Source organism: Macrotis lagotis, chromosome 1 (assembly GCF_037893015.1).
Source record: "Macrotis lagotis isolate mMagLag1 chromosome 1, bilby.v1.9.chrom.fasta, whole genome shotgun sequence".
NCBI lineage: Eukaryota > Metazoa > Chordata > Mammalia > Peramelemorphia > Peramelidae > Macrotis > Macrotis lagotis.
This window is the reverse complement of record NC_133658.1, coordinates 432,415,545-432,435,337: the sequence shown is the minus strand read 5'-3', so window position 1 is coordinate 432,435,337 and position 19,793 is coordinate 432,415,545. Positions and strand designations below refer to the sequence as shown.

The window sequence follows — 19,793 nt, the reverse complement described above, 5'->3', positions numbered from 1 at the left end:
GGTTCTGCCACCCACTGCTACATGACCTTGGACAACCCTCTGGGGACTTCAATTTCCCCATCTGACAAATGAGAGGACTGGTCAGCTCACACATTCTAATTCCATGACATGATTCTTTTCTCTCAAGGGGTTCAGTCAAGTCTTAGGAGATGAGAGTAAAACAAGGAGCAGGATCAGAGAATTTAGAATTGGCAGAAGTTTGTGTCCATCCCTATCATTAGATAGAAGAGGAAACTGAGGCCCAGAAAGAAAAGGAGTTTGCCCAAGGTCTTGTATGGTACAAGGAGTTGGATTACCTATGAGGAAAAAAGTCTCAAACCACAGGAAAAAGTGAAAGCTGACCAACTCTGCCTTCCCCTCTAGAGAGGAGAATAATCTGGGAATGAGTCTGACATTTTGAAATGCTTTCTGAATTCCCAGTCTTCCTTAGCGCAGGAGACCTTGCACCTCACACCTGGAAATAGTCAGAACTGGCTGATGATCTCATTGTTCATACCCATGCTCTCCTTGGAAGGGAGTGGCAGGGATTAGTGAGCCTGCTTTTCTGATGGCCTAGAGATGGTAGTTCTAAGAGGAGGCCTCAAGAGAAGGAATGACTTGTAAGAACCTTCTGACTTGTCTCTAGATTTACTTGTGGTTTTTCTCCATTCTAGTTCATGACTCATGCATCTGCCAAAACAATCTTCCTAATGCACAAATCTAACCACATCACTCCTTCTGGTATACCTTTGGTAGTTCCCCTTGGCCTAGAGAATAAAATCTTAGCTCCAAATTATGGCATTCAAGGTCCTCCACTAGTCACACCACTCCTTTTGAGGTTTTTTACAATGCCAATAAAACAAGATAAGTTGATGTGTAACCCCATCCTGCCTCCTGCATTCATGAGGACTGTCCCCATTCCTCTCTGCCTGTAGAAATTCTGTTTTTCCTTCAAAGCCCAGCTCAGAGAAATAACCTTTTTCAAGAAAGTTTTCCCTAATCATTCTAACTGAAAAGTAATTTTCGCCATTTCATATGTTTGTTAGAACACTTCATTTCTAGCACATTCTTTGCCTTTATCACATTCTACACTTTGTATATATCTTATACTCTTCAATGGAGAATATAATGTTTGAAGGCACAAAATAGTCTGAAGAAGAGAAGAAAACAGTCTATTCCTGTGGGAGGAGATACAGTCCTATCACTGGGGGAGTCCCTAGTTCAAGAGGCAGGCACAACCCTGTGCTGAGATTATTCTCAGTTTAAGGGCAAGGTTTGGTTTCTATTCTTGAGGAAACCCTGATCTGAAAAGGAAACATGCAGGTTCCTGACTTCTGGGAACCCTCAAATTTTGAAGGGAACCCTATGTTCTGAGTATTCAAGAAACAAAGACACACACACACACACACACACACACACACACACACACACACACACATACACACCCCACCAGCTATTTTAGGCTTTGCAGATAGAAGGGAAGAAATGAAAGGAGAGAGAAAGAGGAGGAGGAATGGAGGACAGTTAAATGGGAGGAAGGAATTGTCTTGTCCCTGAATAAAATGAACCTCCAGTCCAGGATGGAACCAACCCCAGATCCGGGTCTAAGTTTGGTGGGATTTCCCATTCTCTTATAGATGAAGCAGTTGGATTTAATCCCCTGAAATATGTCGATTACTCCCAGACCTTGGGCCAAGCCCTTCCCTGCTATGTGTGTGAGTGGCCGTCCAAGGTGCCTCCCTCCAAATCAGCCACTCCAGGAAGTATGCCACACACCGAAAGAAAGGAATACCAAGGACACATCCCTGGCCCCTACTCCTGCATGGGTACAAAGGCCACGCAAAGGAGCCATGGAAGTCAGGGTAGCATTTCTTGGTGGCTTTCATATCCTTGGTGCAGAACCAGACTCCAACTGTTGGGTCCCAGATCCTACTTGACAGAGAAGAGAGTGGAGAAATGCACTTGGGCATCTTGCCCAGCCATAGGTGTGTCTGGAATGTCCCCCAGCCATGATGTCCTGTCTAGTTCACACACTAGAGTTTGAATTTCTAATGTACTTTGTGATTTGCAAAGTATTTCCCTTCTAGCTACCCTGTAAGGTTCAGGAATGTAGGTATTGTCAGGTATCTGACAAATGAGGAAGTTATTGATTAGTATTTGATCAAAAAGACTTGATGCCAGGACTTAAATACAAGTCTTAGGATTTCAAATTCAGCACATTTCATTACAACATATTGCCCAGGTCACGATTCCAGTCCTTTCTCCCTTCCCTCCATTCCTTTCCATCTTCTCTTTCCAAACACATATCACTTTTTAAAAACACTCTCTGAACAGACCTATGCAGCTTCCCAAGAGCCAATCCCTCCTGAAAACCAAGGTCAGGCAGAATTTCATAAGATAAAAATGAACATAATAGTCATTACCATCAGGCCCACACTTGAGTTCTTACAAATCAACTAAAGCAGAACAAGATGATGGAGGAATAGATAGATTTCAATTCCTGTTTAAGACGACCATCACAAGAAGCTAAGAGGCAAAAATCTTGGGATATTGGGCATTAGGGTGAGAGCTTTTGCTCCCCAGTCTATTGCATATTTGGTTCCATGTGCAACCACCAATCCTGCCAGTCCCAGTGTGGACATCTATGAAGAAACCACCCATCATTGGGTGTAATCTAAAATTTGTGATTGTGGGGGTTGTACAAGCTCCATCACACTTCAGCAATAATCCCTGATATCCAACCCTTCTAAATCCCAAGTTTAATAAATTGAGGTAGTACAGTGGATAGAGTGTTGGGCCTGGAGTCAAGATGTCTCATCCTATGATTTCTCTGTCATCACATTCAACTGAGACCAATATATATAACATGGAACCAATGTAAACACTAAAAGAATGACTTCTGTGGGGGGTGGGGAGAGGGAAGCAAGAATGGAGGAAAAATTGTAAAACTCAAAATAAATAAAATCTTTCTTTTAAAAAAAGATGTCTGGGGTGGCTAGGTGGCACAGTGAATAAAGCACCAGCCCTGGAATCAAGAGTACCTGGGTTCAAATCCAGTCTCAGACACTTAATAATTACCTAGCTGTGTGGCCTTGGGTAAGCCACTTGACCCCATTTGCCTTGAAAAAACCTAAAAAAAAAATGTCTCACCCTCTTGAGTTTAAATGTAGCCTCAGTCTTACTGTGTGATCTTGGACAAGTCACTTAACCCTGCTTGCCTCAGTTTCCTCATCTGTTAAATTAACTGGAAAAGGAAATGGCAAACCACTCCAGTATTTCTGCCAAGAAAATCCCAAATGGAGTCTTTAACAGTCGGACAGTGCTGAAAAAATGGCTAAACAACAACAGGCACAGAGAGGGCATCAATGATGAAGAGAAATCAGATCTGGATTCTAGTCCTGGGTCTTCCACTAACTTGTGTGTGATCCTAGTCACATCATCCACCACTTTTGCCTTTTTCTAATCTGCAATAAAGAAGAAAAACAAATTTCCCCCCATTTACTTCAAAGAACTTTTATGAGGTCCTAACGAGGATATGAATGTAAAAGCATTCAGTAACTCACATAGAACTTTAAAGTTTAAAAGATATTAGTCTAAGATCGCTCTATGACTGTAAATCATGTAATGAACACCACCATCCAAGGAATCAAAATTGCAGATGACCCAGAAAATAAAGGACACATGTTTGGGTGTGAGTAAGCTAAAGTAGATCATCAACTTAGAACTATATTCAAAAATTGGCATAAAAGATATCTGGGAAAGAGCTTAGAAAAAGAAGAGAGCCAAGATGGTAGAATAGGGGAGACATGATGGTAGAGTAGCAGAAATACAGTTCAGCTTCTTCCACATTCCCAACACTGCCAAAAAAGATCTAAAAGGAGCCCAAATTTATGACAAATTGAGTCTGGCAATGATGTGTTACATTACAGTCAGAAGGAGAGACCTAAATTAAGAATGGATGTTAAAAGAAAAAAAAGAATAGATGAGCAGGAATTGGGGCCAAGTTGGCAGGAATAATACAGGTACAATCAAGTTCTATACCACAACCTTTGTACAAAGATCTAGAAAATATATGAAATTTAGTTTAATCAAGAAATCCCCTCTGTCCCCATCACAGTGAGTCATTTTTCCCAGTCTAGCTTGACAATGAAAGAGATAAGCAGAAAGATCTATAGCCACTAGGGCTAGGGTCTAATAATAAGGAAGATGTCATAGAACATTCCAATTTAAAAAGAAGCTGTGCACCAAGGAGGAAGACACCCTTGATCCAGCATAGGGGGACCTAAACTTGTATAGGGTATAGGAACAGAAGCCAACTGACATCTCTGACCCTCACTAGCCAATTCCAGGTTCCAGAACAGGGGGCAGACTGAGGAGACTGGATCTAGTGGGGATGATCCAGGGTGAGAAATGTGTACTAAAAAAGAAGCAAGGTCATAAGTAAGTAGCAGCTGTGGGTTTCTCAACCCAGAACCAAGGCAGGAATAATACAACAAAGGGGCATCTGCAATTCTGTTACTTTTTTTTCAGCTGACTGATAGTGGTTGAGTCTACCAGAAGTCTACTGGGGGAAACTAAGCAAACCTTCAAGAGTGTTATGAGGAACTAGCAGAACTCCTACCTAGAAGGTTAAAATTTGATTTTGCCCTGTATTGGGATACTTTGGAAGCAGTGAAAGTTTTCTTAGAGGTTCCCTGCCTGAACTGTCCATGAAATTCTAGAATATTCAAAGACCTATGAAAACAGTGACCAATACAGACATTCTCTTCATAAATGCAGAGGACAGTTTTAAAAGGTCAAGAAGTAGGTTAGAAGAGAGAACAAACAAACAGAAAAATTCCACCATAAAAATAAAAAGCTTTCATGATGAAAGAGATATTCAAGACAGGACGCTTGAAGAAAATTACTCAAAAACATCTACAAGACAACATCAAAGAAAAACAGCATGAACATAAGTTCAATTGCAATTCCTCCTGGAAGAGATGATAAAAGAGTTTATTTTAAAACCTAAAAATAATTTTATAAATAAAATGAGAGTGATAGAGGAAACATTAAAAAAGAAATGAATGTTAGGGGGAAATTGGAAATTAACTAAATGCTACAGAATTGAGTTGTGAAGAGGAAGAATTGGAAAGAGAATTAGCTTGAGATAGAATAATACTCAAGCAACAGACTTCTTGAAAATTGAATTAGACCAAAAAAGAAAGTCAAACCTTAAGAAAAAATAAAGCTTAGAAAGAAGTTCAATCAGAATTTCTGGAAAAGACAAATATTTTTTAAAGGGATAAAAAAGGTGTTTTTTTTAAATAAATGAAATGAAAATGCCAAAGGGAAAAAACTTAGAAAAGGAAATGCAAGTTATGGAATAAAGAACTGGAAATAAAATGAACAAATTGACAAAATCTTACCTAAGCAATTAAGTCTCTGAAAAATAGAATGGATAAAATAGAATAATAACTTCATGAGTCAAAAGACTAAAAAAAAATATATATATATATACCTCATATCTCACAGAAAAAACTGACTTAGAAAACAGATTGAAAAGAGAGAAACTTTAAAACACTGAATTACCCAAAAGGTATGACAAAAACAAAATGCTAGCCATTATATTTCATGGTATCATAAAATGGCATCAATCTTTTGATTTATTTTCAACATGATATTCCAGAAGAATTACAGACAAAAATAATTTATCAGAAAGAATACTTATAATTCAACAAGAGAAAAAAAATGGATCTTTAACGAAATAGAGAATTTCCAAGAATTCTTAATGAAAAGACCAAAGCTGTATAGAAAAATGAATGTAGATAAATGAGTCAAAAGAAACACAAAAAGCTAAATATGAGGAAGCTATCATAAGAAACTAAAAAAGAGGGACGGCTAGGTGGCGTAGTGGATAAAGCACGGGCCCTGGAGTCAGGAGTACCTGGGTTCAAATCCGGTCTCAGACACTTAATAATTACCTAACTGTGTGGCCTTGGGCAAGCCACTTAAGCCCATTTGCCTTACAAAAAACTAAAAAAAAAGAAACTAAAAAAGCATAAATTGTTTATAATCCTAATATGTGTTCCATCTGAACCTTATTGTCATCACAATTCTTAGAGGGGAATCTAATTAAGTTCAATGATTTAAATTTTCTCTCCTGTTTTCTATGTCAATTGTTTTTGCTATGTATTACCTTATTCATTTTCTCACAGTTTTTCAGTCTTGTATGACTTTTCTTGCCTCATGGAATTACTAACTTCTATTTGATCCATTATAATTTTTAGAGAGTTAATGACTTTGGAAAGGTTTTGTACTTCTTGTGCCAACCTATTAATTTCCTTTCTTCTTTTTGTTGTGCTTTGGTGATCTTAAAAGATAATAGACAACAATTTTAAATAGAAAAAAGACAATAGAAAGGGAGGGGAGAAATACAATGGGTAGTTGGAGAAAGGGAGAGAAATGATGAATAAATGTCACATAACTGGGGTCTACAGGTTGGAGCCTATAAAAATAAGAAGTAAGGTCTGGGGGAAGCAGTTGATACTTGAACCACGCTTTAAACTGGACAATAGAGGGAAAGATACACACACACACACACACACACACACACACACACACATTTATCCACATAGCTGAGTAATGCATTTCATTCAACAATGAAATAAGACAGAAAGAAAATAAGGGAGAAGGAGGAAATTACAGGGAGGATATTTTAAGTAAGATATTCATCATAAACAAAAAATAAACCCCTTAAGGGTGCACCAAAATATTTATAACAGTTCTTTCGAGAGAGTCAAAGATGGAAACTGAGATGGTGCTCACCCAGCAGGGGAGGGCTGAACAAGTTTTGATATATAAATTGTAATACTATTATGCCATAAGGAATGATGAAGAGGATGGCTTCAGTGAAATCTGGTTTCACTAAAATATATGAACTGATACTGAGTTAAGTTAGTAGTAGAGGTAATAGTAGCAAAACCAGGAAAATGATTTATACAGTGACAACTATCATAAATACAAACAACACAATGACCAAACACAATTCCACTCCTTAAAAATAAAAATTGCTATTCCTCTCCTGAAAAAAAGGTGATGGACTCAAAGTGCCGATAGAGAAAATGTTTTTTGGTCATGGCCAATGTGGAAATTTGTTTGCTTTAAACTATACACATTTAGTTACAGGGACTTTTTTTTTCTTCCTTTCTCAGGAGGGAGAGAAGTGGAGTGGGGAAAAGGACAGATTTTTCTTGATTGAAAAAGCAGAATTAATTTAAAAATAGCAAAAGGAGGTAGATTAAACATGTAACAAAAATGAAGGATAGGAGCAGCTAGGTGGCGCAGTGGATAGAGCACCAGTCCTAGAGTCAGGAGGACCTGAGTTCAAATCTGACCTCAGACACTTAATAATTACCAGCTGTGTGGCCTTGGGCAAGCCACTTAACCCCATTGCCTTGCAAAAAAAAATAAAAACAAAAAAAAAAGAGTTTAAAAAAAGAATGAAGGATAACAGATGAGAGGACTATATGCTACACTATTAGCAATGAAAGGTTAAAACTGCTAAAGGAAAGCTTCAAGTATATTGGGAGGATTTATGGAAGTCAAAAATCTCATAAGATGACAAGGTATGCATGAGTTACAACCTTTACCTTTGGAGTTATTCTATGGAGGAAACACCACAGATATTGAAGTATTGATGTATTTAAGATTTGTAAGCTGCTTTCCTGACAATAACCTTGCAAGGCTATTAGTGCAAATATTATCATCTGCATTTTACAACTTAGGCAATAGAGATTCTGAAATACTATTACTTACCTCAAGTCATATAGGAAGTTCTGGAATGAACTCAAAATCTAGTGGCTTTCCACTCTACCATATTGCCTTATACAACATTTATAGTAATAAATGGCCCAGGCCCACAATTTCATTAATATGAGGACTTCCTATATACAAACTCCCTCTACTAACATAGATCTCAACTTGTTGACTTAAAAAGTTGTCCAGGGGAACTGAGACTTTAGGCAACTTGTTCAGAGTTATATGTGTCATAAGTGGAACTCAATCTAAGTCTTTCTGACAGTGAGGGTAGTTCCCCTATTTACTACACCATGCTTAAATCAAAGGAGAATAAGGGAAATTAGTTTCAGGTAAACCACTTTGACAGTACATTCTTAATCCTGTCCCTACAAACTAGACCACAGAACCTTGGAAGGTAGGGGCCATATCTTAATTCTTTATCTCCCCAAGTGGAACTATATTAATTTGTGCTTTGGAACCAGAAAAGAGTGAAAACATGAGCAGGTAGGGTTTGGAGGATGGTGGGCAGGACTAGAGCTTTTAGGTACTGAAGAATCAAAGCTTTTAAATATACTTACATCTGATTCCAATGGCATACAATCAGATTTAAAGATGCTCAGATGCTCAAATTCCAAAAAAATTCTACAGTTCTCAAGAATCTATAGGTACATAATTCTAGGAGTTCTGATTTTGGTAATTGTGAGATTCAATAATTTAATTAACAATTTAAGCATCTAAATCTAAATTCTAATATTCTATGATCTTAGGGCAATAGAGTTAAACTCAACTAGAAATAGGAACCAATAATTCCTAAGTAAGAATTAATTTTGTTCTTGTTTTACAATCCCCTTACCACTTGGCAATCTTCCTCCTCCTCTCTTCAAGGTCTCTATATCTCTTCTTTTTTGATCAAGAAAGCCAAGTGTTCTTAGTGAAGAATCAAAAGCTGTTCTATTCTAAATGTAATAAAACCCTCAGCTCTTAAGTACAGGACCAAGGGACTGCTTTCCTCAGGCAGTCCCACAAAGATACATAATGGGCTTGGCTCCTATGGTTCCTTTCATCTGCAGAGAAACAGGGGCCAGTAATCCTTAATAGGGTACCCTGTGGGCTACATATTGACATTGTTCTAAAATATATCATTATCTATGTTTTTATTATATTTTTACTTATTTGATTAAATATTTCCCAATTGCATTTTTATCTGGTTCAGTCACAGGGGGCATTCAATAAACACAGTAGAGGTGGAGGTTTGTTCCCTCAGTCCTAAATTCTCAAGGAGAAGGTAGAGCAGCCCCTATAGTAGTCATCTACCTGGGGGGGGGGATATTCATTATCAGCTATTGCTAGCTGCAATGGTTTTAAGTCAATCCCAGGCTATGTGAAGGTCCCACCTATACCATCAATGATATTATCTCTAGTCATCTCTATGACCTAGCTGCATCCCTTTCTCTCCTTTTCACCTCCAGTCTCTCCATCACCACTGACTTCTTTCTCTATGCTTATAAACAGATTGCAGCCTACTCAGAGCCTTCCAAGAACCCTTCTACTCCACCAGATTATTATATCAAAGGTGATCCTCATGACTACTCTATGAAGGAGATAGGGTTCATTAATCCCAGAAGAAATCAGCGACCCAAATAAAGAAGGGACTGGCTCAGTGTTCCCCAGGGAGTCTGTGACAAAGCTGAGACTAAAAATCTAAGCCTCTTGACTCTTAGCCCAGGGTTCCTTCCACTACTCCAAACTGATGTAATCAGGGAGATATATGTTATTACTTCCTTCCTTGGACTCTTACCCCAGTTAATATTTTCTTCTCCTTTCTGCTTCTTCTAAAACCTCTGCCACCAATTGGTGGTACAAGGACCATGACAGCACCAGGGCTGATTCTGGAGAGGTTCTTTTTCATCCACCCCCATACAAACCCCACCCTGGCCAGAGGGCAAACCAGTTTGGTCACATCTCCTGAGTGAGTCCATGTTACTACATAGGCACATGGGCTGGCTGGTCTATCCTAGTCTCCTTGCACTACCTATTTGAGCTGGATCTGAGTCAAGGGTCAAACCCAGGCCTCTCCCCAGAACTAAACTAGCCCTTGGTTGGGGCTAAGAAGTGAGGAATCGGCCAAAATATAGCAATAAATACATTCAAGTGGAATCTCTGGGAATCAGCATGAATGGGGTCTGTCCATTGTTAATAGGGGAGAGACAGTGATCATACCATGAGTAATGGAAAAGGCTAAGGCAAGATTGGCCAACAGTGGGCAATCATCACCCCTTGTAACTACCAAACTGACTACATATCTTCACATGATCCTGTGTCTATGATAGTGTATCTAAAAGTACTTAGTTGTATGTACCCATACCTGTGAAGATGTGTTTAGTCACAGGTATGTCTGTGTCTAGGCCTGTTTATGCACCTGGGTCTGTGTCTTCATGTATATCTTTGAATATGTCTGTGTGTATAAGTATGCTTCTACTCATGTGGGTCTCTGGAGATCTGTGTAAGGATGGTATGTGCTGTGGCAATTATCTCATATATAAAAATAAGCTAAAATTATTACAGTTTAAAATGCTTTGCTTTAAGGTTTGCAAAGTGTCTTACAAATATTTCATTTTATTCACACAAACACTGGGAGGTAGGTGTTCTTTTTATTCCCCATCTTTAAGATGGAGAAACTGAAATGATAGTAATTAAGTGACTTGTTCAGGATTTCCCCAAAGCTGGTTTTGAACTTAGGACTTCTTGACTCCAAGTCCAACTCCTTTGTACTATGCTACCTGGCTATTAAGGATCATTATAGATATACCTTATATATACAGCTGTATTTGTGTATGCGTCTGAATTTATCCAAGTGAATGTCCATGAGGAAGGCACCTCACCTCTCAGTTTCCTCATCTGTAAAGTGGATATAATAATATTAGACTTCCTCTTTTATAGGGATAGTATATAGAAATGTGATCTCTTTATCTGTGTAACACAGTGTGTTTGCATGCTTATTTATACACATATTTGTGTAACTACAAATTGACATGCATCTCTTGTATTACTGTGCAGATCTGCATGTTGCAAAAGTATGTATACATTCTTATGTATAGCTGAATTTGTATTTGTATATTTCTTAAGTTATAAGTGTATGTCAATGAATAGAATTGGAATGTTCTAGTGGGTAGAGTTCTGGACCTGGCTTCGAATCTGTCTTGTATAACCACTACCTCTGTGACCATGAGTAGGTCCTTCAAATTTTCTATGCCTCAGTTTCCTCATCTGCAAAATAGAGAGATGACATCCTTAATACTTACTTCACAGATTTCTTGTAAAACTCAAATGAGATATAGAAAAGGATGTAAAGGACTGGATAATTATCAGTTGCCATTCTTCAAACTCAATACTAGTGTACAACAATTGTTTTTTGATACAATGAAACTCTAACCAATTTGTTCTTTTAATCCAGCAGCTACAAATCCAAGCCACATGATTTACAAATGGAGAAGCTCCAGGCAGTCCACAACAATCACTTCTCTAGGAATGTCACCTAGATTTCCCTAGTGAATACAGTGTCCTATCTTCCTGGTACTGATCAACAACTATCCCTTCTTTTTAAAAATTATTATATTGTGATATTCACTATTTAAAATTTTGAGTTTCAAATTCTCTTTCCCTCCTTCCCATCCCACTCCCACTCATTGAGAAGTCAAGCAATATGATATCAATTATATATATGAAGTCGTGTGTGTGATATTTCCATCTTAGCCATGTTGCAAAAAAAGTGAAAAAATATACTTCAATCTGCTCTCAAGAGTCCCATCAGTCCTTTCTCTAGATGAATCCTTTGGAATTGTCTTGGAGCACTGTATTGTTTAAAGCAGTTATGTCTTTCACAGTTGATCATCATTAGAATATTGCTAGTACTATGTACTATGTTTTCCTGGATCTTCTCACTTCACTTTGTATGAGTTCATGTAAATCTTCCCATGTTTTTCTAAAATCATCCCCTCATCATTTCTTATAGCACAACAATATTCCATCACAATTTGTTTAACCATTTCCCAACAGATAGATATTTCCCTCAATTTTTGATTCTTAGCCAGTACACACACACACACACACACACACAAATACATATAAACACACAAACACAGACCCCCTGATATAAATATTTTTGTACACATAGGTCCTTTTGCTTTTTCTTTGCTCTCTTTGAGATACAAGCCTATATTGCTATTACTGGGTATAGTTCCAAATTGCACTCCAGAAAGGTTAGACTAGTTGGATACTACCTTAATTTGCTAATTTTTTTCGTATCCCTGACAGCATTAATCATTTTCTTTTTCTGTCATATTAGCCATTCTGATGGGGTGGGGTCACTCTTGTGACCAGAGTTGGTTAGGCAATCTGGTGGTTCCACATCTCCAACTGCTCACCTCAGAGTTGTTTTAATTTGCATTCTCAAATCAACAGTGATTTATAGTTTTTCCCCTATGTCTATAGATAGCTTTAATTTTTTCATGTCTATAGATAACTGATTTCTTGTTGTTGTTGTTGTTGCTGTTGTTGTTTTTGCAAGGCAATGGGGTTAAGTGGCTTGCCCAAGGCCACACAGCTAGGTAATTATTAAGTGTCTGAGGCAGGATTTGAACTCAGATACTCCTGATTCCAGGACCGGTGCTCAGGGTGGCTAGTGCCACCCTGATAACTGATTTCTTAATCTGAAAACTGCCTGTTCCTATGGTTTTTCTATTTTTAGATGGGAAATAGCCATTAACTTATAAATTTGAGCTGTTTCCTATATATCTGAGAAATGTGACCTTTACCAGAGAAAGTAAATGTAAAAAATTTTCCCCACTTTCCTGCTTTCCTTTTAGTTCTGGCTGCATTGGTTTAATAATTATCTCTTCTGTTTAAACCCCAATCTAATAGTAGAATGTAAGCTCCTTGGAGTCAGGGACTGTTTTATGTGCAAGACTTTGCAAATCAATCCATCAATTGATAAGCATTTTATGTTGTTGTTTAGTCGTTTCAGTCACGTCCAAGTCTTTAGGACCTCATTTGGTGTTTTCTTGGTAAAAATACTAGTGTGATTTGCCATTTCTTTCTTCAGAAAATTTTATAGATGAGGAAACTGAGGCAAACAGGATGAAATGACATGTCCAGGGTCACACAGTTAAGTGTCTGAGGCCAGATTTAACTCAGGCCTTTCTAACTCCAGGTCTAGCATCCTATCAACTGTGCCATTTGGCTGCCCTCTGTACTAGGTATTGGGGCTACAAAGCCATGATTAAAAATCCCTGCCCTCAGGGGGTTTACATTTTATAACAAGAGATAACATGTATATTTATTATTATATAAAAATCACATACAAAATAAATGAAGGGTGAAGGCTTCATGTAGAATGTGGACCTTTAAGAATGAAGGAAAACTGGAATTTTTTAAAGATTAGGTCTTCCTATCTTATCCAAGCAGAATGGGAGGGAGGGAGCCTGGACCCATTCTGATGAGTGCAGGGGTTTTGCCACCCTGCTGGTGACCAAAGTTGGCTAGGCAAGGTGGTAGTTCCACATCCCCAGCTGCTCAGAACTCCACAACTCCTGAGCTCCACCATCCCCAATCTACTCAAAAGCATGAATTATGGGCATGCACCACCATGCCAAGTGAAATTGTGAACTCTCCGAGGCAGAAATGAGAAGGAATAGCATTCTAGGATTGAGGGATATTCAGGGTAATGGCAGCAAGCTGGAAAATACAACTGCAGATGGGAAAAAGAGCAAGATAGAACATTTGACTGGACTGGAGAGTACTGCACAATGAGGTTGGGAAGATAGATTAAAACCAGATTATAAAGGACTTTAAATATCCAATTAGGGCAGCTAGATGGTCCAGTGGATAGAGTACTGAATCTAGAGTCAGGAAGATTCATCTTCCTGAGTTCACATCTGGCCTGTGGGTAGCTGGCAAGTCACTTATCCCTTTTTGTCTCAGTTTCCTCATCTGTAAAATGAACTAGAGCAGGACCTATCATGCCACTCCAGTTCTTTTCCAAGAAACTTCAAATGGGATCATGAAGAGTCAGACACAATTGAAGAACAACTACAACAACAAATACCAAACAGCATACCAACTGAAATGCTAAATTGAAGTCTGAACAATATAAAAGGTATCATAGAGTCATGGGAAGAACTCTGAACTTAGAATAAAAAAAGCCTGGGTCCAGATTCCAACTCTAACACCAGCTGTATGACACTGGGCAATTAATGTTCCCTCTTTCCTTTCTATTCCTGAAGATTTGTCTATACTTTTCTGTTTTGTAAACCTCGTTGTGCTGTTATTGAAGTGGAGTTCTTATCAATTCTCTCTGGCTTTTCCCCTCTTCCTGGATGGAGTCAGGTGCCACAGGCAGAACCACATTTGGAATCCTATGATCAGTTCTGGGCACCACAGAAGTATATTGGCAAGGTGGAGAGCATTAAAAAGAGTAATTAGGATGTTGATAGGCCAGGAGCCCAGGTCATAGGAGGACTGATGGAAGAAACAGGGCATGTGTAGCCTACAGAAGAGAAAACTTAGAACCAGGGTTCTTAAACATGAGTCTATGAACTTTTTTGATATTTATATTTCAATATAATTGGCTTCTTTCTATAATCTTATGTACTTTATGCATTTAAAAAGATGATCAAGGAAGGGTTCAACAGTCTCACCAGACTTACAAAAGGGGTCCATGACACAGAAAATGTTAAGAGGCCTTGACTCCAGGTATATGAAGGGCTTTCATGGGGAAGCAATATTTGGTCTTCTTGGCCCCAGAGGGCAGAATGGGAAACAATTAGGGAAAAGTTAAAAACAGGCATGTTTTGACTTGATTTAAAAGAAAACTTCTTAAAAATTACAGTTGTCCCAGAGTGCAATAGGCTCTCTCACAGGAAGTGATCATTTCTTTGTCAATTAAGTCTTTAAGCAAAACTAGGGGGTCCAACTAGTAACCTATCCCTGTGCCACTAGCTGCCAAGACCTCCAGGTTAGACTCCATCCTTCACAGGCAGTCAAGGACCAACCCCCATTGTCTTCCACCACCCCCCACCTTGGATCCCACAGTACCTGCCCTTCACAGCCATCAACAGTGGACTGCTCCTGTCACCATCCCAACTGTTCACCTTTACTCCATTCTTCAGAAGGCACTGGACAGCACCCACATGCCCACCACGGGCAGCCATGTGCAAGGGAGTACGGCCATCAAAATCACTTTCACTCAGGTCCCCTCCCTATAAAAGAGACAGACAGACATTGTAGATGTTGGAAATCAGAGGATGGGAGGAAGTGGATCATTGAGATTCACTATCATTGGCCCATCTATTTAAAAGTAACAAGCAGGAGAGAGCAATCCCCCAATAGATAAGTATCTGTTTTAGTTTCAGTTATTTTGAGTTATGAACCTAAGAAGAAAACATTCTGAATTTGGAGACAGAGGAGCTGGTTTGAATTTGGACTCTGCTGCTCACTAATGACTTGAAATCTCTGAGCCTTGGTTTCCCCATCTGTAAAATGTGGTGACAAGATTAGGTCAGTGTTTCTCTAATTGTGCTGCAAGGAACCTTGGAACACCACAAGTTTGCTATTGTGGCTGTTTTTGAATGAACTCTATTTTGCTTGTTAGTAGGTATTAAAATAATAATTTTAAAAGATTTTATTACAAAGATTCTGCCAAAGTTTGTTTAAACTTAAAGATTTAGGACAATTAAAGTAGTACTGGTCCTGGAGTCAGGAGACCTGAGTCCAAATTCAGTCTCAGACATTTACTGAGACCTAGGCAAGTTATTTAACCCTAATTGGCTCTAAATATAAAAATTAAAATAAACAAGGGTTCTTCTTATTGTGAAAAAAAATTTGAGAACCACTGAATTAGAGAATTTCCAAAATTCACAGGATAGTGAAGAAAGCACTAGATTTGGATAAGTTGGGTTCAGTTCACTCACTTGTGATACTTCTCTGTGTGGCCTTGGGCAAGTTATTTAACAACTCTGAGGCTCAGTTTCCCCACATGTAAAATAAAAGGATTAGCCAGAATGATATCTAAGGTCTCTTTCTGCTTTAAATACTATGATTACATCTATGGTTTGTTCGTTAATTGTGCTATGGGATCAGTCAAACCCTTTTAGATAACTGAGACTCCAGCTTAGCATCCACCATATTTCTTTTCAGATATCCCTCTGCTACAGCTAAAATCGAGATGATCTGCCTAAATCTTAGTTGACTGGGATTGAGCCTTGAGAGCTTCCTACCCCATAATGAATATGATTTGTCATTGTAAGCCATAGTAAATGTCCTCCCTAATCTCTAAATTTTACTAAATTTGATTTATCCTTCAAGATCCATCTCTTCCAGTCTTTCCTGAATGCTTCATCTCAATGTTCTCTCCTCTGAAATCTCATCTCCACCATTTATTCATTTTACAACCATTTACTGAAGCACTTCAAGTACAGAAGCCAGAGTTCTGCATATGAAATCACAAGGATCTTCACCTTTGGGAGAAGAGAAGATTTAAATCTTAAATCATGGTTGCCAAATAGCAGAAATTAAACTAATTCTTCCTGATCCCAGAAGCCAGAACTAACAATTAGAGCTATCCAGGAGAAAAGTTGACCTTAGGAGGTAATGAGCTTCTCATTAATGGATATAATCACCAGATCACAGAATCTCATAGTTATGCTGAAGATGAGATAGTCACAAAACCACACAACTAAGTCAACTCCAAATTTGTTTTCTAATTAAACTGGCGCCCTCCTGACGGTATGCTAATCTTTTTCCTTCTTCCCCTAGTGACTATTTTACTCCCCTTGGCATTTCTCTCCACATGTCATCCCTACCCTCTTTGCTTCAGCAAAGGACCTTAACACAGACTTTACTGAAAACTCTGAGGCACTTCCAAATCATGTCAATCTTTTCCTCCCCACCCCACCCCTCTATCTGTGAATATCTCTGTCTCTGTCTCTCTTTCTCTCCTTTTCTCATTCTCTCTTTTTTTGCTCCAGTCTCAAAGGAGGAGCTGGTCCTTCCTGAAAATGTCCAGTTATCTACTTGAGCCCTCAATACTATTACCTCCTGTCTTCCTCAGAACCTGCCCCTTTACTCATCCCTTCTCTCCTCATTTTCAACCTCTCTTTAATCACTGGCTCCTTCCCTAGTACAGAGGCCCAGATCTGGCTTCTAATCTCATCACTCAACTAAAATTGCTCTCTATGGTTACTGATATTCTTTATTACTAATATTGGTGGCCTTGTTCACAGCCTCAAAGGTCATCCTTCAATTCTTCCCTCATAAGGCAGCTAAGTGGCAAAGCAGTTTGAGTGTTGACCTCAGAGTCAGAAAGACCTGATTTCAAATCCAACCACAGACATTTACTAGCTGTGTGATATTGTGATATCACTTACCCTCTCTAATTACTTCACTTCAGTTCCCTTATCTGTAAAATGGGGATGATAATAATGGCACTTAGGGTACAGGATCTAAAAGGCCCTCTGTAAACCTAAAAATATACCATAAATACTAAATTCTATTATTAACTCTTACCAAGTCTTTTCACAATATATATCATATCCAATACTTCCTCTCCAGTCCTTTGATTATCACCCTCATTCAAGTCCTCTCTTCTTGACTGAGCTATTACAATAGCCTTCTAAGAGATCTTATATCCTCCGATCACTCTCCTTTCCAACTCCACATAACTGCCATATTCCTAAAGCACAACTCTAACCATGTCACTCACCTGCTCAAGAAGCCCCACTGACTGCCTCTTACCTGTGGAATCATACCGACTCTTCTGTTTGACAAATAAAGCCCTTCACCATCTGGCTCCAGCCAATTTTTCCAGTATTATTGCATACAATTCTCCTTTAGGAACTCTATATTCCAGCCCAACCACATCCACTTACAACATTCTATTCCCACCTCCCATTTCTGTGCCTGTATCCCTGCTATCTCCCTACCATATTTCTTTTCAGATATTCCTCTGCTACAGCTAAAGTTGAGATGATCTGCCTAAATCTTAGTTGACTGGGATGTACCTCTACTTCTTTGAATCACTGAATCAAAGATAAAAAAAAAGGTAGAAAAGACATTAGAAGTCAAATAACCCAACTCCGATTTATAGATGATGAAATTGAAAACTAGAGAGGTTTAGTTACTTGTAAGAAGTCACATGGGCAGTAAGTGAAAGAGCTAGGGTTTGAACCTGGACCTGGGATCTTTAGCTCAAATACTACCTCCTCCTGAAGTCTATCTTCTCCTTTCCCCAATGCTAGTGCCTTCCCCTTCCCCAAAAATTATAAATTATTTTCTAAATACACATTCTCCCCCCAAAATAATGTGAATTTTATGTGTTTTGTATGTTTTTTCTACCTTTCTATGATATATATATATATATAGATAGATATATAGATATATAGATATATAGATATATAGATATAGATGCACATTGTTTCCCCTTGAGGAAGGAGACTGGTTATCTTAAGTCTGGATTACCAAAAATCAGCACAGTAAAACATACACAAAAAATACTTCATTGAATGATTGGTTGAGCCCCTTTACCCCAATTGAGAGACTACTGTAACAGTAAAGATCAGAGCTTGGTACATGGTAGATGCTTAATAATCTTTGTTCAGTGAGCACCATTTTGTCTGGGATATACTAAACAAAGACCCCTCTCTCCAACATCCCCAACAAGTGGTCATCCAGTCTCCACCTGAAAATCTCCAAGGTTAAGTAATTCACTCCTACTGAGGCTGTTCATTGCTCTCTTGGACAGTTTTGATCATTAGGGAAATCATCAAATGGAAGTTGGAAGACTATCCATCAAAAGAGCTATGGAGGAGATTCATACACTGGGGAAAAGTCTGGACTTCAGGGGCAGCTAGGTGGCGTAGTGGATAAAGCACCAGCCTTGGAGTCAAGAGTACCTGGGTTCAAATCCAGTCTCAGACACTTAATAATTACCTAGCTGTGTGGCCTTGGGCAAGCCACTTAACCCCATTTGCCTTGCAAAAACCTTAAAAAAAAAAAGTCTGGACTTCAAAGCTTCTTCTAACTCTACCATATCCAGATTATATGATCTGATGAGATGGTTCCCACCATCATGGAACTCATAATCTAGTAGGGCAAGCCAACTGAGATTGAGAATCCCTATCTAGGGATACCTTTAATTATCTTAGTTATCTTCTTAAGTATCTATGTATGTTATCTTTCTCTCATAATATCAGATGCTAAAGTCTGAAGGATTGAGTTGATTGATCCCAGGAGCTTAAAAAAATAGGTCCTTAATTCATCTACATTGATGATAGTAGTTTCCCAGTAATACACTAAGAAAATTCCTGACCTGGGGCCTACTCCCAGAATTCTACCACTGATTGATTGTGTGACTTTGAATAAGTCCCCTTCCCTCCCTGGGACTTAGTTTCATTATATAATAAAAGAATTCAAACTAGATGCTCTCTCAGGTCCTTCCATGGGCACCCTCAATGTCTCTAAAGGTGCCTTCATACTCAGGTACTGAGAGTAGGGACAGAAAGTGAGGGAAAGCTGAAGGCCAAAGGGTAGGCTCACCAGTTCAACAATGGCTTCCAGGGTCTCCAAATCCCCCATTCGGGCTGCAGCACAGGCCAAGGTAGGAGTCAGAGAGTCTCTTACTGCATCAAGGTCCTAGGAATAAAAAGATCACTGCACCCCAAGTCACTGCTCAGCAACCCTTATACCAGCACCCCTGACAAGCAAAAAGACAAGATAACAAGGTAGTATAGTGGGAAAGACAATGCACTTGAAACTTGAAGATCTGCATTTGAATCCCATCTCTGGCACTGGCCTCATTTTGACAGCTTAAGAAAGACTCCCTCTTCATGAACCTCAGCTTCTCCACCTGCAACATGAGAAGGGGGGACTAAAGGAACTCTAACAATTCCTTATAGCTCTGGCATTCTCTGGGATAAGGAAAGAGTATGAATTCCAGAGTCAAAAAGACTAGTCAAGACATTGTGCCCCATACAGATTACCTT

The 19,793-nt window shown here is 38.8% G+C and overlaps 1 protein-coding gene across 3 annotated transcripts in view; it reads right to left on the bottom strand.

Annotated features, from left to right (window-relative positions):
• Window positions 1–19,793, bottom strand: part of ASPG (asparaginase) — a 130,191-nt gene that overhangs the window by 33,719 nt on the left and 76,679 nt on the right. For all 3 annotated transcript variants that reach the window (XM_074213218.1, XM_074213220.1, XM_074213219.1), the window contains exons 11-12: window positions 19,348–19,443; window positions 14,851–15,014 (exon numbers count right to left, since the gene is read on the bottom strand). In XM_074213218.1, coding sequence (XP_074069319.1) covers window positions 14,851–15,014; window positions 19,348–19,443 — 260 coding nt within the window. The remainder of the gene's footprint in view (window positions 1–14,850; window positions 15,015–19,347; window positions 19,444–19,793) is intronic.